The following is a 24,337-nucleotide window of genomic DNA, read 5'->3' as shown; positions in this document are numbered from 1 at the left end:
CGATAAGCCAGTCCATCTCTGAAATATCAATACATTCAACACCAAATTGAACCGAACTTTAATGTATTGCTGTAAAATTTCTTGCCACAATCATCCAATTTAAAAATGATATCAATGTGACCACTTATTCATAGTTTGTATCAGAACAACTGTTCAAAATTGATTATTGTGCTTCAATATTGTCAACTTTTTCCATGTCAGTAAATTTATAATAATTCTAAATGTAGTGGCGCGATCCTTATCAGTGTTTACATCTAACTTCCTATTATGCAATTTTAACAAGAGAATCTTTTTTTCTAACATGGAAAAAAGATTTTTCCCCCCAACGCCTCCTGTCGCATATATCCGTGATTTCATGAAAAAATGCATTTAAAGAAAAAAGGAATATGCTTAATGTAGCATGTTAACTCCGTCTCTAATCTCTTTTTCTGTGATCAATTCTAGGAATCAGGTGTTGCTGAAACCCAGCAAGCTTCTACTCTGTTTTCAGTTTAGTCCATCAGTCAGCTACATGATTTCTACAGTGCAGTTTTGGGGTGCCAATCACGCTTAACTTAAGCTAGGTAGGTAACACTGTGGCTCAAGTTGGTAGCAATCTATGCTGGGCCTTGTGATTTTTGCAGGCTGCACTGCTATATATCAAGATGGTCAAGATCAATTGTTATCGCAGAGCCTTCAGGGCGTCAGTTCCTGGCAATATTTGCCGGTGGGTGCTTATTGTTTTGGCAGACTTCTATTGCAAATTTGTTACCTGCAATTGTTATTAATGATTGCTTTAGATGCTATTGTAACATTTCACTTGACAATATAGTTCTTAGAGCAGCATTTGCTCCATCTGAGCCTCTGTTCATCCTGTGAGGGTGTATGAAAACCTCAAATAAACCAGCTATTCCGCCCATGATGATGCTGATTTCACTTTAAGCATCCGCCCTTCCCTCAAGTAATATAGCCATTGTTGCACATCTCCATGAGTAATTGCCTCTTCATAAAGCAAAATTCGCTATACTGCGGCACAAAGCACGAGTATCACATAATGTATTTTTACTTCTCCGACAATTCTTGCTTTATATCTCATGTACTTTACTCTGTTTAACTATATTACTCCTTGTGAAGGGAGTTTTATTCATCTTGTGATAAGTTCCTCCTCTACCTTGGTGGGTCTGGCGTCTTTTGGCAGATGTCTCTCACCTCAAGAGTATCACCAGTGGGTCGAACAGCTCAGAGACCTGGCCCTCTGAGCCAAAACAGTCTTTCAGACTCAATCTCCTCCTGTGTCTGATCAGGAGTTGGAGGTTTGGGGGACCCAGGCCTGCACTCTACTCCAGGTATGCCCAAGGCATGTGGGACCGCAGCTGTCTAGAGTGCCTCTGGTAGCATCTGGGCAACAGCTACAACTCCCTGGCTACCTTCCCCATGCAGCTATCCCATCACCTTCTTTATCTCACCACAGGACCTTGTTCGCTCCTGTGTTCTGAAATGCTTGTACTCCTCAGTCTCCAGCATATAGCTTTTCACTCTCATGCTCCTAGTGCCTCTTGTTCCCAGCTCCCTCGCATGCACACAGAAACTGAAGTGAGGTCCTTTTTAACTCAGGTCCCTGATTAGCCAGCCTATCCTAATTGATGTCACTAGCAGTTCTTTCTTAATTGCTCCAGGTGTCCTAATTAGCCTGCCTGCTTAGTTGATTCCAGCAAGTTTCTGCTTGTTCTGGAACTGCCCTGTTACCTTTACCCAGGAAAAGAGGATCTACTTAATTTGAGACTAATATATCTGCCTTCTAACACTGAGTCTGTACCATCTGGCCTAGCTGTCACACCTTATATTTAACTCGTGTACAGTGACTGTTGTGTTTGTCTCTTAAGAGAATACATTACTTCAATCATGATGTAATAGACCACTATAGTTAAAATTAAGTTGGATTTTATACTCCTATTTTTACTCACTCATATCTTTCTCAGATGTTTTCTTTAATAGCCTGAAATTCCCATACTTAGACCTCCCAGCCCAAATGAAAATATTGTTGAAAGTCTGAACAAACCATTCATCCATTAAGTTTATAGAAGGTTGAAAATGTGGATTTTCGCATTGCAGAATATCTGTTAGTGCTTATTTATTTTTATTATTTATTTATTTATTTATTTGACTTATGAATCGAACAGGTGAATGTTTACAAACTGTTTTGGTGTTCTGTTCTCACCTAAAGACTGATCTCCAGGCTAGGTTGTTTTTTTGTTTTTTTTTTTTAATTAGTGAAGTTATAAGTGATTGAAACTGAGTTTTATGCATAGGTTGTAGGAAATTTCCTATTGCTAAGATTCTGTTGTATTTAATGTCTATGTAGAAATATTCCCTGGAAAAAATATGATGGGCATATATTGCCTCACAAGTGCAAATGCAGTGATAATATAATTCATTAAGAACTCGTACAGAAAAACTTCAACACTAATATATGTTGATATAGAAATCTTTAAAAAGATTCCGATGGGGGGGAGAAATTAGATTCAATAGAGGAAGATGTTCAGGTCTTTTTGTTGAATTGTGCAGCCTATAAATGATGCCTTGTCCAGTTCTGTGGTTTATAATTTAACAGTATTACAAACTCTACACCTCATGGAGCTTATTACTCATAAGGGCCAACTTTACCTCCTCTTCATGGCTATAGAGGCAGGGCAGGTGCAACCCGACGTTATTGCACACGCTTCAGGCCCGGAAAGGCTCTTGTCCGACTTGCCTATGCGCATCTCCACACTCACAGGCCTCCCTATGCAGCAGCTTTCCCCTTGCTCCACCGCCTGCACGATGACGAAAAAAAAAAAAAGAAAAGAAAAAAGAAAGTAGCCTATACCTTACATTTTGCTGCACAAGAGAAGTGAGTCAGACTTCAGATCTGAAAAATTACTAGGAATTTTATTTGCATTAAGGAGCCAAAACAGAGTTAGCAAAAATAATTCTTAAAGGGCTCAATGTAAAATAATTATAATTAATAAACTAATTAACAGATTTACATGGAAATTCTGAGGAGCGTGTTTCTTACTCAAAAGAATAAGTGCTGTTCTGTGGAGGATACAGTACAGTATTCTGTGAGGGGCATATAAACCCTCTACTGTAACGGCCAGGAAAGGGTGAATGGGCAGAACAGTTACTTCCCAAGCTGTGACTAAGCTGAGTTGAGATAAATGGCTGTACTTGGCGAGAAGAGCCTCTAGAATAAAAGAAAAGAGAACAAGGAGGAGAACTCCCAGGAAAAAGAATTTAAAGAGACTTCCCAAGCAGTTTGAGAATGCTCATGGTGCAAGGGGCTACATACAGCCAAAGAACTCAAGGGGACAGTCGCCTTGGGCACGCTGGCAGCATGCAGCCTCTTGCATCAGCCTGACAATGGGAAGTGGCACAGGGAAACAGCAGGGAGTCTATGGAAGCGCTCTAGCTGCTTAATAAGAGTCCCTGGGCTAGAACCCAGAGAAGAGGGAAGGCCTGGGTTCCCACACTAATCTTCCAAAGTTATCAAACCTACAGTGGGACTGCCAGGTCATTAGACTTCTGCTTTATTGGAGTCTTTATTATCCTGGAAGGGATAGGACTATAGATGACCCAACTGGAGGGCTGAGTCATAAAAAGAGGTGCAAGCTACCTCAGGCTCAGAGTGAGCAAGGATGGGGGCACCAGAGATGGAAGAGACTGCTAAACTATGCTCAGCCCAGGGAGTTACACTGGCCAGCCAGTGACCCCTCTATAATTCTTAAGAGTTTTTTAATTCCTGGTCTAAGCTGAAATCTCAACTCAACTTTCTGGAACTGCTATAGTGCTTCTCTAATAATCTCTACACTAAATGTATTCATTTTAGGGGATGTCTTGAGGTAATTAGTAGGACTTTTTACTAAATAGCTACAGTTAGTAGCACAGTTGATGGACATAAAGGATACAGATTTCTCTGTATTAATTCCTTAGGAGATCTAGTAACATTTGTCATCTGTTGAAAAGGGTACTTTATGTAAAGATAATAGAACAAAAATGTCTTCCAAAATTTGTCATTATGAAGTGGATTATTTTGTCCGATTACATGGAATAGATAAAGCTCAATCAGATGTCACTTGCTTCCATTTCCAGGCTATATAGTACAAGCATTATCAGACACCAGGAGAAAGGTCCTGTGGTGAGGATAAAGAAGGTGTTGGGAGTAGGCCATGGGGAAGTAGCCCAGGGAGTTGTAGCTGTTGCCCAGATGTACCCAGAGGCACTCTAGACAGCTGCGGTCCACATGGCCTTGGGCTGGAACCTGGAGTAGAGGGCAGGCCTGGGTTCCCCCCAAACCTCCCAACTCCTGATCAGACACAGGAGGAATTGATCTGGACTGTGGCTTCTCCCAGAGGGGAAGGTCTCTGGGCTGTTTCCTGACCCACATGGTGAATCTCTGAGGTGAGCAAATCTGCCAAAAAGTGCAGGACCCACCAAGGTAGAGGAGGAACTTTATCACAAAGGATGAATAAAACTCCTTTCACAAGGAGTAAATAGATTAAACAGAGTAAAGTACATGAATAATCAAGAATTGTCGAGAAAGTAAAAATACATTATGTGAATCTGCTTTGTGCCCAGTATAGCGAATTTTGCTTTATGAAGAGGCAATTACTCATGGAGAGTGCAACAATGGCTATATTACCTTGGGAGGGGAAGGGGGATGCTTAAAGTGAAATCAGCATCATCATGGCTGAATAGCTGGTTTATTTGAGAGTTTATAACCCTCACAGGATGAACAGAGGCTCAGATGGAGCAAATGCTGCTCTAAGAACTATATTGTCAAGTGAAAGTTACAATAGCATTCTAAAAGCAATCATTAATAACAATTGCAGGTAACAAAATTTGCAATAGAAGTCTGCCAAAACAAAAGACCCACAGGCAATTTGCCAGGAACTGGACGCCTGAAGGCTCTGCATAACATTGATCTATGACCATCTTGAATATAGCAGTGCAGCCTGCAAAAATCACAAGGCCCAGCATAGATTGCTACAACTTGAGCCAACAGGTGTTCAGACCTGTAGCTAAAGTTAAAGGTGATGGCAACCACAAACTGCACTGTAGAAATCATTAGGCTGACTGATGGACTAAACTGAAAACAGAGTATAGACTTGGCTGGGTTTCAGGCAACACTGATTCCTAGAATTGATCACAGAAAAAGAGATATAGAAGACAGGAGTTAACATGCTAGCATTAAGCATATTCCTTTTTTCTTTAAATGCATTTTTTTCATGAAATCACGGATATGCAGACAGGGAGGCTTGGGGGGGAAAAATCTTTTTTCCATGTTAGAAAAAAGATTTCTTTTTTAAATTGCAAAATAGGAAGTTAGTGTAAACACTGATAAGGACAGACTAACATTTGAATTTATAAATTACTGACATGGAAAAAGTTGTACAATATTGAAGCTGACAATATCATTTATTAGAAACAGTTTGTCTGATACAAACATGAATAAATTAGGTCACATTTGATATCATTTTAAATTGGATGATTGTGCCAAGAAATTTTACAGCAATACAATTAAAGTCGGTTTCAATTTGGTTTAATTATTTGTATTTCAGAGATGGAGGCAACTTCTCAAGGATGCTGCTCTTGAGGCTGACAAGATTTGCAGTTTAATATATCTTTTCCCTGGATTCATTTTGGTTTTGGTGTTTGGCATCTCACTTTTCCTCCTTCCTAATCTCCAGAACAGGTCCAATGTCTGGTGAAGACATCCAGAGCTATAGGTACAGACACAGGTCATGGATCAAGCAACAACTCTATGCTTGAAGTGCCAAGGTCGTTATGATTTACTTCTCCTCTCATTCTCAGAGGGAGTCGCTTTGCTTTGCCAGGCTCTGAGAGTTCATGGCTAATTATTGCAGCTGCAAACCTAAATCTAACTAGTTAGATTACAGCTGCATAAACCATTGTTCCTGAACAACTGTGCAGAAGTTGGAGCCATGATTTTCAAACAGAACATATAAGTAGAGCAGCCCAAACAAAATCACTGGTAACTGCTGCTACTGTCCAGCATACAAGGTGCTCAATAAAGAGAAGTTAGTGGCTGGCTAGAATAGAAACCCAGTATATGTGCTTGACCAGGACTGTTCTGTCCTGCATGGTGCAAGGTAGGGTAAAGCATAGGGAAATCCTATGAAAATATATAATTTAACTGGATGCAATTATGAGCAAAGGGAGAAACTATGAGACTAGTTGTGGAATCTCTATCTTGGAGATTTTTAAGAGCAGGTTAGACAAACACCTGTCAGGAATGGTCTAGATAATACTTAGTCCTGCAATTAGTGCAAGGGACTGAACTAGTTGACCTCTCGAGGTCCCTTCCAGTCCTATGATTCTATGACTAGGAAATGTGAAGCTAAATCACACCCAAGTCTAAACCATATCCACTGAATCACAAGAAAAGACAAAAAGGTAATTTTAGATCTTCTAGTCCACCCCTCAGGCAAAGTCAGTGCAGTATTGTTCCCTATAGAGATTGCTAAGAGACACTAGTCTCAACCACAGTTAAGGATGAAATGTCTTCCTGCTCCAAGGAAGGAGAAAAGAGGGAGAAATATACAGATGAACAATTTTAGTTTAATGATTTGAAAATAACAGAGAACTTGAGAGTGCCAAGTTGAGTACAGTGGAGAATTCTTCCTCAGTTAAATTATTTTTGATAATGTGGAATATCAGTATGAGGTATTATGGTATGATACGATATGATATATATTTGTCATTAATTTTTTTAGTATTGGTGCTTTCTTATTGAATATTCTGAGTTTTTATTTCAGCTCTGTTTGATAAATACACAGCTGGGGCATTATGACAAAAGTATAAGTATATTACTTTGAATAGATATGACTTCAACAAAAATCTAGATTATGAAGAGAGACTTCCTTTATAAACCCAGTTTTTACAATCTCCCTAAATCTAAAACTGATTGATATAAATTATCATAGACATTTTATGCCAGGATAGAATTTATTACTCAAATCAGAGGCAAGGCATTTGTAAGATGGGGTAATTGAAAAAAATGGTGTTTTCATTTTTGGGAATTTTCCTAACTTTCTGGAGCATCCACCCAGGAAAACAGTCTAGTCCAGAAAGATTTGTTTTAATTGGTTGTACCTGGCTAGTCCTGCTTCCTTAGACAGAAGTCACAGTAGCTCTCTGACCAGAGCAACAGTAGGATTAGGCCCATATTTTCTTTCGTCTTGAATGTGGGATATGCCAGTGGGTCGAATTTGGGCTTAAGCAGTGGGCACACTGAAGGGACCATATGAAGTTGAAAAGACATACTAGTACAAACATAAATGCAGGTGTTTTTTAAAATGAATTTTATGGTCCATACCAAATAGATTGCATAAAATCTTTAATGTCAGCAATAATACAACCTTTTCTCTTTCAATTTAACATAGGAGAATTTAGATAAATATCCATGCATGAGATAAAGTCAATGCCCTATTTTTGCAATATAGCTAGTTCTTATATCAAGAAAGGCTCTCTGTTTGGGTATGCTGAAGTGAATTCCACATGTAGGATTTTCCCTGAGACTACTGATCCTAACATGGAAGGGAAGGTGATAGTGTTAAGCTGTTCTGGTCACTGTTCTAGTCTGTACATTCTCCTGGGTAGGCTGACTGGATCCTAGGTGTGTCATAAATTTTTGCATTTTAGCACGCCATGAAGGGAAACACAAACTTGCCTACAGGTTGCAACTTTGATTTACTTTGTCTCTTAAGCTTCCAGAATAAAACAAGTGATTTCAACAGCAAAATAAAACATGAACCAACAAAAGAAAAAAAATCAAGGAAAATATAATGATAAAAATGTAAATCACTATAAAGGGAAACTGTTATTTTCAAATCGTTGAGACCTAAACTTGACCTACTGTTTGAAACTGAAAGAGAAATTCTGATGAATTCTAATTTTACTTAAAACCACTCTTATTCTATCAAAAGGTATTTAAAAAACAAAGCAACGAAACAAGAACAGCGAGCATTCACATAATTTCATGCATAACATGTAGTTTCCTTTTGAACTCACTCCCCTCATTGCTGAGTCACAGCTGTGTAAAAACAGGTGTCATTCTTATTTGCCCTTTTACAAGTTGAAGATGTTGTCAAAGGACAAAATTAGCATGTAAATTACAATACAGTGAACTCAAAAACAAAGGGAAGAAAAGCAATATTCAGCCAAATGAAAGAAGCACTAGCTTGGTGAAAATAAATGTTATTTTCAAGCTTTGAAGAGCATTTTTACAAAGAGCAAGTATTCACCAGGGCACTCTGGGTGGGCAATGCTGATTTAATGTAACGTGTCCAATGATGGATTAGTAGTTCTGTGATGGGGCTTAATCCCCATCATCTGTAAGGCAACAGAAAGAACCTGATTAGTTATGCTCTACACCTGGGAGATTAACTAATTGCCTCTTGGCTAGAAGAGGTGGAGCTAGGCTCAATAAGAAGCTGAGGGAACTCAGATAAGGGGAGATCTAGAAGAGAGGAGCTAAGGGAAGTATTCGATCTGTTGGAAGGTCCTGGAGGCAGGTCTGCTGGTTTGGGACTGGCTCTGGCCAGGATGCAGCACTACAGAGTAGGCTTATCTCCTTGGGGGGGACCCTAAAGTGGAGATGAGCCCCACGCTAGGATCTGTGAGGACTAGAGCATGAGGCAGGAGGCTGTGAAGGGTGGAAAGCCAGTTTAAGTGATACTTAGATTCCCAGCAGGAAAATCCTGGGATGTCAGTATCCTGACAAGGGGAGTATTTTAGAGGCAAAGATGTGCATCTACAAGCTCTAGTCATGTTCATAGAATCATAGGGTTAGAAGGGAGCGCAAGGGTCATCTAATCTAATCCCTTACCAAGATTCAGGATCATGAGTGGCATGTATAAGAGGTTTGGGGAGGCTAAGCATCCCCAAAAAAGGTTGGCCATGCAGGAGGGCAAATGACATGGATGTGGCATCTGTCATCTCCATTTGGAGGTGTGCCAGCATGCTGCTTTTAGAGTGCCGGAAGCCAAGCTCCCTAGAAGTGGGTGTGGGGCTACTGGTGCCTGGATTGTGACTGTGCCTGTGTTCCACCCCAGGCCCCAACCCTGCTTCGCCTCTTCCCCCCCCTTCCCCTCAAGGCCCTGCCCTCACTCTGCCTCTTCCCCCTAAACCCCCTTGCTGGCTGCTCACTCCTCTCCACCGGGGGGAAGAAGCAGAGAGAAGTGAGCGGGAGGTTTGAGGGAGGGGGCGGAGTGGAGACAGGAAGAGGCAGAGTGGGAGTGAGACCTCAGGAGAAAGACGTGGAATGCGAGGAGGGGCCATGGTTCATGCACTAGTGGCCCCCGCACTTCTAGGGAGCGTCTGGTGCTTGCGTGTAAGCCTCCCCCAAACTGAAGACTCATGTGCTGCTTATGTGCAGGTTGTTAGGCTTTTAAGACTAGATTCTCCACCCAAACTGAGCTCTGCTTGGGTACAGCAGAGAAGAGGAACCTCAAAGGAGCTTTTGTGTCATTGATCCTGGGCCGCTTAGCGCAGGCGTATGATAGAGCTTCTGAAGAGCACTGGACTGATGTATGGTCCCTCAGTGCTCTTACAGCAGCAGAGGATCAGGTGTAGCACTGCTCTGCCACGCCACTGAAGCATTCCTTCCCTCCCTCATTGCCAACACGGGGGGTGGGGAAGCAGTTGGCAAAGGAGGTGGCTACACTACCAGCTTTCTGCCAAAGAAGAGCTCATGTGAGCACAAGGAATCCTCCACTGGCTATAAAGACTGAAAAGTTAAAAGCAAATAAATGAATAAAGAAAAACCACTAAAACAAATTACTGCCCTTTTACATGTGACTATAATTTTTTGTTTGCACTTTTCCTTTCATCACAAAGAAATTTCTGTTTGCTTAAGGATTTATTATGTGCCACTCACCATGACAAGTTGGCATGTTACATCATCTAAAAACAATGCATTAATCAAGATAGTCTGCAACAGACTGCAAAAATTGCCATTCTTTGATAAAATCCCACCCAAAATAGAAACATATAATTTCCTCATTACACATGAAAGCAAAGACCATGCACATTTTACATTACAGACCCAGGGGAATACTGGGAATGAAGTCCTATTTCCTCATTAGATAGTTTGCTGGTCTTCAAAAAGAGCACTAAAAACATATCTACGGTAACATGAAATTCAACCTTTAGATTTTATTTTTTTAATAGCTATTAATTTAGTCTTTGCCTTTATATTTAAAAATATTTTCATGATTTCAAAAACTAATGATTTCATAGATCATACATTTCCTGACAACTAATAACTGGCTGAGGCCTCAACTCCTGCAATCACTCATTAATTGCCCTAACAATTATCCCTATACATTGCTTCTAATATCTGGCAGACGCTCATTGAAAAGTTCTACATAATATCAAAAGGAACCACCACTGACATTAATTTGCCCCCTTGTTGGCAGTATCCCAGAGAGGGCAAGGACTAAATGAGCTATGATGATGAACTCACCCTTAATTTTTAGATATGGTTTCTTTAGGTCATACCGAAAGCATATTGACATGTAGGGACAATATAGAAGAAGCTTGCACTATACTGCTCATGCTGTATCTTCTGTTGATAAACAAAGGACATTAATGTCATAGTAGTATCCAGGGCTGTTAATCTGGCACCCTTCATTGGTGTTAAAAATTCACTTGAAAGCCATTTTGCCCAGGAGAAACAGCAAATACCATCGAATATATTGCCCTAGGGGAATACAGGGGTAAATTTTCACAGGGCAGAGGCCCAGCTTCCTTTTTTTGTGGGGACCACTGAACCCTGTAATCAGAGATGAAAGTACAATCACTTGTGCCCACAATTGAACAAAAGGTGAAGAATGTGAGTACAAATTTTGCAACCACAGATCGTGCCTGCAAAAACTGAGGACACCCTTTTGATAATTTGCTCCCCAGTTATATGAGCAGTTCCTTATTACCCTGTCAATCTTTTGTCTTCAGGCATTTCTCCTCTGGGAAGAGGATGAGCTCACTCCATTCAGAAGAAAATGTCCTAACTGTGTAGTCTCTACTGACATGCAGAGACTAGCACAATCACTTTATTAATGACAGAATCAATGCCCCTCTCCCACCATAAATTAAAAAACATTTATGATAAAATGATGGGGTTCAAAGATCAAAAATATATCTCCTGCTCTATAGATATTTCATTTGTTCTCTCATAGAGCAAGATTAGCAGAGTCTGTTTATCATACAACTTCCCAAGTTTTCAGTCACAGGAACATGTTACTTTATGGCAGCAGAATACTGGTTCATCTATTTCAATATCCTGCTTTAGAAACAGGCCAATATTTGATACTTCACAGGAAAGGGAAAAAAACAATGTACCTAGCCAGCTGTACAATGCTACATTTGTAGGAGAAACATTTACTCCTACCCCAGCTTAGTTCTAAAACATGAGATTCAGTTATTCACAACTTGGCACATATTACCATAAATGTAGTTAAGGGCTATAACTTTATCCAACTCTTTTAAAAAGCCACACACTGTATTTGACTGAATGACATTCTGACACAGGAATTCCATAGCTTGATTGCATATTCTATGAAATAGTTCTTTTTCATTCTGCTCTTAATTCTATCAAATAGCCCCTTTGTTCTTGTTTTGTCAAATAAGGATAACCTATAGTACTTTACTATATAGGGTAAGCACACAACCAAATCGAATTAATCAGTTCCACAATCAATATATATTCCATAACTAGCCTTGTCTTGGGGAGAGGAAGAGCTATACATACCCTTACTGCAGATTTCCCATAACACAGATAATCTTGTCTCTCATCTATGGGACATATCTAACAATACAGAGAACACATGAGAACAACAGTGCACACTTTAGTGCCTTCCTCTTTGTAACTAGCTTTTCATGCTCCATTGTTTTTGGAAACTGGGGGATGACATTATGATGAATATCTGATTGCTGCTATACTTTCAACAAACATATTGAAAGACTTCCTTCATTACTTTCAGCACACATAGCACATGCAGAAGCGAGAGCAAGAGCAAGAGAGAATGACAGTGATAGTAATATGGCTGAGATACAAAGAAAGATAAAATAATGGGGTCACTGAAAAACTAAGTGTTGTTTTATTAATTTAGCAGGCTTAGTTGTATACTTTGGGTACAGTATTTTTAAGGCACAAAACTAAAGGCCAACTACTTTTAAACATGTAAGTGCAGCCAATCTGGTTTAATTCTTGAAGTGAATAATTATTACTATTTTAAAAAATAAAATGTTGCTTGTTACATTTTGTAATGACTGTCTAATGAGTCAATGACAGGCACAGTTATATTGGATAACTGCTGAGTCAGCACCATTGTTAGCTAATATATTTCCATCTTCATACATAACTAACAAAAAAACCCAGTTAACATTAATAAGAGTTAAAGGCATGAAGCTTGAGGATTTTCACCAGAGGAAAAACTTTAACAGCAACAAATAAAACATACATTTACATAGTTTGTCATAATATCGTCTTAGAGCATTAAAACTCCACTTCTCCTAAAACAAGGAAATCTCTTTTTTTTCAAGGAACTAGAGAACAGAAAAGTCCTACTAGCTAATATGTATGTGTACTATCACCCTATAATGTCTAGAGACTAACAGACTCTAAAAACCTAGAAATGGCTAAGAGTAAATAGACATTCTGATGAACTGTTCTTTCCATCAGTATGCAACAAATTCTTAGGTTGGCCATGTTTATAGACACTCAGAGGCAAGTCACTGGTGAACAGTTTTTGGCACTGAGAACTCTGTCACATGTTCAGTTTTCCAGCTTGCTGAGCTGTCTTCACTTGGAAAAAGCCACAGACTCCGAGATTCCAAGCAGTGTTCCTCACTTGTCTTTTTCTCTCTCTCTCTCTCCTGCGAGACCCTTAACTGACACGTCAGAGGCAGTGGTAGGAATAGGCAAATGCAACTACTCCTCTATACACCAGTGCCCGTCTTCTCCAGTTGTGAGGGATTGGCTCTTCCTGAACCACCCAGACGGACAGACCTATTCTGGCCCTCTTAGGAAGCAATGTAGTGCATTTTAGGAGTCAAAGGAACAAACACCTTCAAGGTGGTCTCTGGCAGAAAGGTGTTTCAGACAGCTCTTTGTATCTTCTACTTGGTTGAGAAACAAAGCCTAACCATCTCAGTCTCCTGTATCCAGGGAAAACTTAACATTCAGGACACCTGGCTGAGTCACAAGGTTGTTTTTTTTCAGCAGAGCGGGAACTGAACAATACTGTATTTCCGTGAGTCTCCTGGAGTGGCGGATTCCGTATATTGACTTATTTGTAACAGACCTCAACAAAAAGTTGGCTTCCCTCTGCTCCTGATATTTGGAGATAAGTATATGTATTTGAATTCAGCTGATCAGACCTTTTCCTGTCTTAGCTTGGGTGGTCAAGAAAATCAAAGTAGATGGGGCATATTCCTAATGGCCTTGTATTGGCCTTGCAAGCCCTGCTTCTCCCATCTGTGGGAAAATCAGCTGTCCCTCCCTCTCAGTTATTTCTCATCGAAGATCTTGTAATGTATGTAAAATTCATTCTGTTGTCAAGACACGGACAAGATCAAACTGGTGGCCTCTAACCTGAAAGGCTGGACCATTGAGATTTGGGTTACTCTGATCAATTAGTAGGTATCTTGCTTCAGTCCACTAACAATGCCACTTCTGTCATATTTTAACTTTATAGTGTCCTTGATCATGACCCACCTTTAAGTTTACATTAGTGTAAACTGATCTTTCTATTAGATGGATTCAGTAAAGGATCCATGTGGCTAAGTTGGGAGTCATTGGGTATCCTCTGGGAGACAGAGTCTCGTATCGCACCATGATATTTAATTAAAGCAATGGCAAATTTTCTTCTAGTCAAAACACCTGTTTCCAGATACAAGCCAAATTTAGTAATGAGACAACTGATGGAACGAAAACTAGGCTACTACTTCATTGCTTTCCTGCTGAATAGAGAGTGACTTTACCTCTACAAGAAGGAACAGTAAACTGAACACCTTGGATATCAAGAAACCATTTGTGCAGTGTTTTCTTTGAGTGGATCTACAAACTACATTCTGATTTTACACCCACATAAGCTTCTCCTTAACTCAAATGATTATTCCTGTTCATTCTGCCCCAACCCTTCCCACCCTTAGGAAGTAAAGTGGCATTAGTTGGGTGTCTCTTTGGCTATAAAATTTTATTTAACAAATCAGATTTTCATCACACAAGAGGAGGGATGGTTTTTCCAGAGGTTAGATTGTTAGCCTGGGACATGTGAGATGCAGGTTCATTTCCCTTACTGTGTTATCTTGGGAAAACTAGAGTTTCTCTGTGCCTTAGTTTTCTAGGAGTATAACAGTATTTCCTTAACTTCCAAGGGTATTGTGAGAATAAGTATATTAAAGGATGTGAGCATGAAGAGACTATAATAAAGAGGCCATAAAATACCTAATATAGATAGCATGTGCTTGTAAGAACAAAGACCGTACTGGTGGATGCAGGCAGCAATTCTTGAATCATATACACAGACTGGTAAATCACCTTCTTCTGCCTTAAGAGCGTTCTATAAGATCATTTTCCACCTCATGAGCACAGAGTAACAGAACATCTTTTGAGAAGGTTGGTGCCATTTGCCTAAGATGATACCTTTGGGTTTTGCAGTTTTATATCCTCCCTTGATTTCTATGTTCTCTAATTTTCTCTCCCTACTTCCCTCTTTTCTCTCTCTCTCTGTGTGCGTGTGTATTTCACAAGATTTTAAGTGTAGGGAGTTGTCTCCGGGTCTTGTGGCTCAGTTCCTGAGCATATATGAAGGGAAATTAGATGCCAATACTTCAGACCTGACAGCTACCATGGTGAGTGACTATTAACATGGTCAACCCAATAGTCCCTTCTAGACTGACAAATTACTGATTGCAAGAAAACTAGATTGTAAGCAGTTTGGGGCAAGGACTGTTATTTACCATACGTTTGTACAGTGCTTTGAGCTACAGTGTCCTAACCTGGTTTAGGCCTCTAGGTGCTAATGAAATAAAAATAGTCAAAAGTAACTATTCTCGTTTAGTTCAAATGGTAGAGGGCTTTGTTTTGGGGGTTAAAGATCTCACTTTCTATGTATGGTTGAGCTGATAAACGTGATGTCAGTACATACCAAACCACAGGATTAATTTATCAGTATATTATAGAGTCTGGTTTAATCCTAGGATGATGTCCCAGTGGATTATGCTAGTGACTAAGGCTTTTGTACTGTAATGAACTTTATGTGGGCACAATAGTCCACTCATGTGGAGCTCACAGAACTATTAAGGCCTGTGCGTCTACTAATTATGGCTTTACAATATAAGATAGAGCGAATTCTCTTCTTAGGAATTCTCAAAGGCTCTTTGTAAAATATATAATGATGGCTGCTTTGGCTCTAGATTAACTCAATATACTGTACAAGATCAAGTCTATCTGCCTGATCTTCATTAACTTCTCTAATTTACAGTAAGAATTTTTCAGCTTCCCTTATGCACACCTTACCTCCCTGCCACCCCAAAAAGAATGTGAAGTAAAAGGAGCCAATTTTATATCATCACTTTTGTGACCGTAACTTCAATTTAAAGTATTTTCCTTTTCAGGTTTTACTAACTTGTTAGGATCCCTTTAACATATATAAGCTTTACCCTGAAGCAGATGTGAAAAGTAGTTAAAAATAAAGTGTGTTTTCGAGATAAGATGACATCAGCCAGTCTTTGGGGAAATAAGCAGGACCCTTTTAATGTAAAGATAAACATAAACTTTTTTATTTTAAATGCATTTCATTACAGGAATCCAACTCATGACTTTGCATTACTGGACATTTCTTGTTGGGGGAAACTTGCTTAACTGATAGAAAACAGAAGAATTAACTGTATAAGAGGCAAGGAAAGAGATATGTTTAATGAAACAGTCAGTGGCTGTGACACCTGCTTGTGAAAATCTAAGGAAAAGATAAAGACTGCAATGTAGTGTCACTGCACATTTTAGCCTCCATTAGTAGCAATGAACTTTAGAAACCCATAAAGTAATTCATATGTAAAGAGGCAATTATTAATCAGAGTGCAACAGCCATTTCTGAATAGCCTTTCAATTACTCAAGTTTCAGCTATACTACTGAGCACAAGGTAAAATGGTTAGAAAGACTGACAAAAGTGTCTTGCAGTCTGGGCATTTCTGTGTCCATCATGTGAACAGTCTCATTATAAATTAATGGATAATTAAAGAAGTTTTCTTTATATAAGCTTAGATCATATGTAAGTAATAGTTGCTTGGTTGGACTTTACACCATGGTGGTCTCAGACTGACATTGTGATACTGAAACCATGCTAGACATGGTTGCAGAGTGAGCATGCAGAATCTATCCCCAAAGTGTTTTCTCATTTGTGCACAGTACAAGGCAAAATAAAATAAAATTAAAAAAACCCCTCAAACAAGGGTGATGGGTGAGCATGTTGACTGCGTGATAAAACGCGTGCAAAGTATACCTCAGAAACACTATAGGTGGATGAGCACGAAGGGAGCCGAGCCTGGTTGTGCAGCGGGGAAAAGAAAACATTGTTAAAAAGGAAATGGTGGCACAGTAAGGGTCTCAGAAGGTTTCTGTATACGTGGTTCCAGCACTGAGACATTAGAAGGGGGTTCCTTTAGTTTCTGAGACCAGAGACTTCTGTGTAAGAATATCCCATAATTTAGTCATTTAAGGTGGAAGCTTCTTTAAAAATATTGTAAAATAATGGTTATATACTAACAGTGAATTTGAAGTAAGAATTCAATCTTTCCTCCCCCAGAGAGGTGGTAATGTGATAAGAATACCCTCATTAGGATATTCTGGAATGAGGTTTTCCAAATCTCTCTCATTTAATCCTATAGGTTTTATTCTAGCTCTGCAAAGCTCACAGTGTGGAACACATTAGAGACTCTCTCCTTTACTGTATAGCCTACTGATGTCATTTGGTTAGGTGCACAGTGCCATTTTTTTGATACCATCCACTCCTCCAAAGAATGGGAGATCATTACCATTCGCAAAAGCTATGTCAGTAAAAATAAAATGTAGAAAGAGTCTCAGTTTATTCATAGGAAACGTGGTTTTCCTAGTAATTTGAATCTCAAACCCCCTTCCCAGATCGTAAGTATTTCATTTTTCACATACAGCATAAGAATTCCAAGGGCTACATTCTGTTCTTCCTTACACACCACATCTTTGGTCATCAGTTAATTTGAATTTCAAGAAGTGTTGCAATGTAGATTTCCCATCAAGTTATGCCAAGAACTGGATGTAAAGAGCCAAAACAGTCAAATACATTAAAAAAATCAAAGAAAGAAGAGAAGGTGGCTTCGATAAGTGAGTTAAAAATATCCTGTTTTGACTTTTATGAAAACCTGGATAAATGAGTGCCCTGATTTTCAGAAGAGCAGAGCATCCAAAATGTCAATTGATTTCAGTAGAATCAGTAAGTGTTTCGCACCTGTTAAAAATCAGACCAGATACATTAAAGATGAGAGCTTCTGTGTATGCTACTTATTCTCATGGAGCACTTGCTGACTTAGGTAGCTTGATGGAGTGAACTGGGAATACAACTCCAATGTGTAAGTAACATGTTGGCTTTCTTCAATATTAGGCATGTAGATCTCATAATTCCATTTACTTTTTTCTTCATCAAAACTATAAAATATCCCCAATTCCAGAAAAATCCCACCCTTCATGCTTTGCCATGTTCCCTTACGCCTTGATTACAGAATTTTACAGAGCTGCTCATGAATCACTAGAAATATTTAAAAATTCTGTCCAAACCAATTTTGCTAGCATTCTGCATATCATGTATTTACCTTGCTCTTACTACATTCTATTACTAAAGAAATCCGTATGGTTAAGGAATATTTTGAGTGTGCATGTCTGCCCGACACTTATTACCTCCACCTGATGTAATAATTCTTTATGACAACATGCAGCAGCAGATTGTTTTGGAAAATGATTATGTCACAAAAGAGAAAATAATGACTTCAGACGAATACGAACAGCAGAAATGCACCCTGAAGATGCAAAACATTCTTTTCCTACATCCTCTTTTTGCAAAATAATTAGTCAAAAAACAAGTAAAACAGGATACAAAGCAAGACTGTTTCTAAAAGGATTATTTTTCAAAGTTTTCAAAGAGAGGTTGAGTGTCTTTTCATTTAATTATAAAGCATGGTATTTGGTTATTCATACAGCTTTTGATGAGTCACAGTCAAGATTTCAATATATATGTTCCAGTCATAGTTTCCATATTTTGGTTTTGGAGGGTAGGGAGAAAGAAGATCCATTAGCTTCAGCTTAGTAAGTGAAGATCCAGGGAATGCAGTATTAAAAAGTAACTTCATACGAGCAGCTTTTCAAACATCAGAAATTAAATAAACAGGAATAGCAGAATGAGGGGTTTTCGAAGTTTACTCATCAGGGCTGGAAAAGATCTCCTGGGTTGTCCTATCTACTCTGTTCCCCATACTACTGCAGGAGTTACAGTTGTATAGAGTCCAAGGCCAGAAGGGACCGTTGTGATCATCTAGTGTGACTTCCTGTATAACACAGGCCATAGAAATTCCCCTCTTATCTTTATACTAAACCAGTGTGGGCTTTATTTAGTCTCTTCTTAAACATCTCTTGTGAGCTGGCCTCCCTTGTCAAATTATCCTGTGGCTTAATTCTCCTCTCTCAGATACTTTTTCATCAATATATAATTTAAATTTATGCCTTAGCTTCAGGCTCTTATTCCTCCTGACATTTAATCATATTAAAGCATTCCTTATTCTTGTGTTATAACTTTTAAAATATTTACAGGCAGCCAGTAATATTCCCTGTTCTAAAATGTATATGTTAACTTACCTTAATCTCATTTTATGCACAATTTTTTCATCATTTTATTCAACCATGTTTAGATTTCCTTTAATTTACCTGTGTCATTTTCATACAATGATGAGCTCTAAACTGTACATAGTGCTCCAAGTGTGGCCTTACCATGGCTTTATGGAAAAAAAACTATTATCTCCCTGTTCTCACATGATCCTCCATATACACATTCCAGTATAACTTCTGCTTTTTTTGGGAACAGGATCACGCTGTGAGCTCATATGTAATTTGCTGCACACTGAGAAACTTCTGGATCTTTTCTGCATCACTTCCCTCTGACTAACCACATCCCATTTTGAACTTATGACTTGTACTAGTATTCCCTTAGGGCATTACTCTGCATTATCTAAATGATATTTCAACCCATTTCTCCATTTTTCTTTAAACTCTCTTGATCATTCAGTAATTTCTCTTTAAAATCAATAGTGCTTCCAATCCCCTCCTAATTTGGTGTCATTTGTAAATTTGAATGATGGACCTTTATGCATCTCTTTCTGGTTAAAGGGAGAAACTCTCCTCATTTCACATGACACCAAACAGCCCCTCCACTTTACTTGAGGTGAAGCTACCCAGGGTATACTAAGAATTGAGCTTTGTTATATCACAGACACTCAAATAAGGGGCTAAATCTTTAGTTGCTGAAAACTGGCATAGTTTGAGACTTTAACTAAGCTGTGCTCACTTACAGCAGCTAAAGACATGACTCAATGATTGCATTAGTAACTTGCCATGAGCCTGATGCGTAATATACACATTGCATCTGCTCTAGTCTTCATTAATAAGACACAATCAAAAGGGACTGAATGACCCATAAATATAATCCTTCATCATAATAAAAGGCGGCAGCTTACTCAGATCAAGATGAAATACTGCATCTTGGGTCCCAAGCCCTCATGGGCTACTATTCTATCGGAAAGATTTTGACAGCAGTCCAGGCTTCATTATAGAATATCCATGGGTGATATTTGGCCTCCATGATGCATTTGGGCAACTCCTACCTTGATCCAAAAAAAGGGAATCTTTGATATGAAATCCATGTTTGTCTAACCTGCACACAGAGGCTGATGGACACATTGTTTCAGGAAATTGTGTATGCAGAATTTCCATGTATTTTCAGATTATCTCCTTACAGAATTTAAATGTTATAAGTATTTTTCTGAGGAATTTAAACAAATTAAAATAAAATTCTAGCCTGTGTTACAAAGAAAACCTAAATACAAATTGATGCAGTGCTCTTTCTGAGTCTGCATGAATTGTCTGAGCCACCTCAGGCTATCAATTCTGAAAATTAATCATGAGTTTTAAAATAACACTGCTGTTAACTATTTCACTGTTGATCATTTGAGCGGCCAATGTGCTTTTATCCAGTGTAGCTGGATTCATCTGAAAAAACAAAAATAAGGCTGAAAATTTCGAAGTTGGAAATGACTAACTATTCTATGAAATATTTAATTTTATTTAAAGAGAAGATCTAAGGTAACTGGAATATCTCCAGATGAAGAGAAATGGGAAGCTATCCGATTGATGATCTCAAGGGGGAAAAGAAAGATCTCAGTTCAGGACAACTTTTTTTTTTAAAGAATAGATATGTCTGATTATATAAAATGTCATTTTTTAATTAAAACTAACCAATAAATATACAAATTTGTTTAATTTGCTAGTATTTGCATATATGTTTTGAGTTCATATACTTTAAAAATATCTGGGAGATTTCCCAACAATTTCAGCAGAATCTGAAGGAAAAAATTCCACAGAATCTGGCAAAGTTTACTACAGATTCCCAATGGATCTATCAATGTGAAAGACATGTATTTGACAATCATTATTAATCAAAGATTCCACCTTAACAGAGTACAGAACTGTGCAATAGCAAGGCCTCTTAGTGAGAAATTAATGCTAACAGCTACTACCTATTCCCTGTCCCATACCAGCCAATTCATTTGCTCCATCATAGTCATGTGAGGAACTTTTATTTAAATCCCTTTCCAGAAACAGAGTGGAAAATATGAAAATTAATTTGAAAGTGCACTTATAAACTATTCCCTCACAATTTTCTTTTCAGATGCACAGCATTTACTGAAGGTTTATGCCACTATATGGCCTAAGCACTGACACTGGTCTCTTCTCCCTCAGAAAGTTGCCTCATGCAAAGCATCCATTATTATGACACTCATCAGCATATATAATTAGGGTGGGGAAACTGGCTGCAGATTTTATCTATTTAATATCTTTCTTGCCAATGATCTCAGTCATCAGAAGAAATTTAGGGGCATCTGTGGCATCTACAGTACATATCTGGGATCAGACTCTGCCCTACCTACTCATCTAAAATAACTGCCCTTCAAATGGTACAGGTCATGATGTGACAGTTAATATGGCATGGAAGAAGAGGGCAACTTAATATTAATCAGTCTCCCAATCTTGAGTTGTCTACTCAATCAATTCTCGAGATATCTAAGGTTACTGCAGACATGTATTTTCACTTTGCACTTGTCCTTGTATGGCATTTTGTGGGCGGATGTATAGTCAAGTACAACTTTTGGTAGTATTCATTTTCAATATGCACTTTTTGCTAGCTATATGTTCACCCATTAATACTGTGGATTTGGGATTGAGAATCCTAAAATAAAAGAACCATCCTCTGCCCTTATAAGACCTAAGAAGTTCAACGTTTCACCAAATAAAAAAAAAATTGCATGTGCACAATTAGATTGGCTGCTTAGAAATGTATGCCAGTGAAATGACATGAGATGCAAAGTGCTCATCAAACCGATTTTACAGAAAACTGCTGCCAATCAACAGCTCAATATCCTTGCATCTCACTTTCTCAGGGTCTTGACAATGAGCAGGGATTATCTTTATGTCTGATATTTAGCTGAAAATTGAAATGTTCAGATATACCAAAAGTAATAGGCAAAATGATCAGTCTGAAGCTCTCCCTTCTCTTTCACAGCACCATATTAGATTTTGAATCAAAATGGTGATAACTGTAAAGCCAGCTGCCTCAGTGTTTGAGGGAGACAAACCAGGACAAGGACCTACATATGATGTTTTGCAAAGAAGACTCATGCAACTGGTCTTTTTGCATAAACAAAGACATAATTTGCTATGCCTATCATGCTCGTGTTCTTTCCTTATTTTCATACAATATTGCATGATGCAATTTGCCCTTCAAATTCTATCATAAAGTCAAGAGTCAGGTCTGAAAATGTCAAGGCAACCTCTTTTTTAGGAATGAAGTACTGTCTGTAATGCTCTACTGGATACTTTGTGGTAGATTTCTTTGGCTCTATGAACACTGAACACTCTTATAGAGGTGTCATGAATTATATGCTGGACATTAATCTTTACTTCATATGATTTTTTGCATTCTAAATGAATTTTTTTAAATTAGAACACAAATATGATAAAAATCTCAGAAGGTGCTGAACATTTGTTTATTAAAAGGATTCTACTAACTCAAAAGAAACTGTGAAATTTGATTAGCTGTGCATTCAGCATTAAAATTTCTATTTTTTTTTCTTTAGATCAAATGAGGGCCCAAGAATCTCAAGGACAGAACTATATCTAAGACAATGCATCTGGATTACCTTAAACCAGCCCATAGTTTTCAGTTCAGCTACAGCTTTTATTAGATATATCGCTACCCTTCAAACAGGGGACACTTACTGGATTTAATTTATCTATAATGTTCAGGAATGACCTACAAATACAAATTTGTAGGTCATTCCTGAAGGGAGTTTTTGTAGTTGTTTAATCATTTGCTGCCATTAAAACTCACCAGAATATGGTCAAAATTAATTAAAAAGGCAGTAGAGTTTTCTTTTAAACAAACCCAATAGGTATGTTAGAATTCTCTCACACATTACAATGAAACCCCAGCTAGAAAAGAAAGAAACACATAGGGAGAAAGAGAGAGAAAGGAAAAAGATGGAGATGAGAAGACAAAACCAATCAGATTTGGTGTTACCAACCAGCGGAAATTTAAAAATAAATAAATCACCGAGTGAAATCGTACATTTACTCGGAGAGAGCATCCTTTGACATTGCCTTCTAGGTGATCTCTGAGCTCCTCCAGCTTTCGATGGAGCTACATGTAAACATCAGAAAATGAATTGAAAAAGCAACCTGTTCTCTTTTCACTTTTTTCTTTCTTTCTTTTTATATATTTTTTTAAAATAAGATCATAGCATAACACATTTCTCACTGCCTTTGGCAAAACATTTCAATACATCAAAGTTCTGCACAACAGAAATATACATGCTCAGTAAACTCTGAAGTTGGAAACCAGCTATTCTTCTTGATTAACAATGCTCTTTTTTCAGTATGGGAAAGATAAATACAAGTACATGGACACATCATTCTGAAGATATTTGCTATCAGCAAGATTGTTTACATGTTTTATTTTTGGCAAGGTAGTCTGTTGAAAATTGTCTAATCACAGAAAACTTCTTTGGGGTGAATTTTCAAACTTGGGGATCTCAGGTAAAGTGTCCAATTCTATATTTAGATGTTCATATTTGACTCTTGTGCCTAAATTAACATTTTAGGTAGCTAAGTTCCAATTTGAGCAGTCAGATACAGAACTGGGAACTGTAAGTTAGGTGTTTACATCTGAAAATTGAGTCCCATGATTTTTTTTTTAAATTGACATTTGAGCAACACCCATTTAAAAAAATTGAGTCCCAACCCTAAAAGGCTTTCTTTTACTCAAATTATACATACATACATACATGTTACACATAAGTATATGCATTAAGCATATACAGTTATAATGCAGGGTTCCACTCAAAAGCAGAAATCAGAGGTAGTTATATACATATGCAAGTCCCACAACACAGTAGAAACTCTGTTGCTCTCATTTTTTCCCTTCTGTGAATTCATACTGTGTTGCATTGTCTACAGCTGAAACAACAGTGCATCATTAATGTAGTGTTTTCCTCACTTGCACTGTAACTGTAACTTCCTCCCAAAACTAAAGAAGAAACACTAAAACCTCACAGAGATTGACAATGAGGAATGCTACAGATGCCTCTAGGTATCACTGGCATTAACAAATAGAAACTGGTTTCTTTTTCTACACTGAAATCAATTTAAATGGTGTCATTACCAGAAATAGATGCATAATTAAACCTTTCCTTCCCCCTCTTTATGCTCAGTGAAATAACATTTTCACAATGAGCAGCTGTATAGCAGTGTTAGAGAACAGAGAGGATGGCTTGCCCTGGAACAAAGGCAACACGCAGACATATAAAAATAAAATAAAAAGCAAAAGCCAAAAAGGCTGGAGAGGTGAGTAGAGTGCAGAAGGAAAAAAAAAATAGTGCTTCATAAAGTGCTGAAAAGGAAATAAAGTGAAAAAAGTGAAATATTAAAATGATTTAAAAAAA

The 24,337-nt window shown here is 38.2% G+C and overlaps 1 protein-coding gene across 28 annotated transcripts in view; it reads right to left on the bottom strand.

Annotated features, from left to right (window-relative positions):
* GPHN (gephyrin) overlaps positions 1-24,337 on the bottom strand; it is a 648,985-nt gene that overhangs the window by 153,532 nt on the left and 471,116 nt on the right. The window contains exon 11 of one of the 28 annotated variants that reach the window (XM_075065377.1): positions 16,546-16,587. The exons of 26 other annotated variants lie outside the window; for them this stretch is intronic. In XM_075065377.1, the coding sequence (XP_074921478.1) occupies positions 16,546-16,587 (42 nt within the window). Of the gene's footprint in view, positions 1-16,545; positions 16,588-22,965; positions 23,038-24,337 lie in introns of all 28 variants that reach the window. One more of the 28 variants, XM_075065376.1, reaches the window with a different exon arrangement.

The sequence above is a fragment of the Chelonoidis abingdonii genome, chromosome 4, assembly GCF_003597395.2.
Source record: "Chelonoidis abingdonii isolate Lonesome George chromosome 4, CheloAbing_2.0, whole genome shotgun sequence".
Lineage (NCBI taxonomy): Eukaryota > Metazoa > Chordata > Testudines > Testudinidae > Chelonoidis > Chelonoidis abingdonii.
The sequence above is the reverse complement of the archived record's forward strand: the minus strand, read 5'-3'. Positions and strand labels throughout refer to the sequence as shown.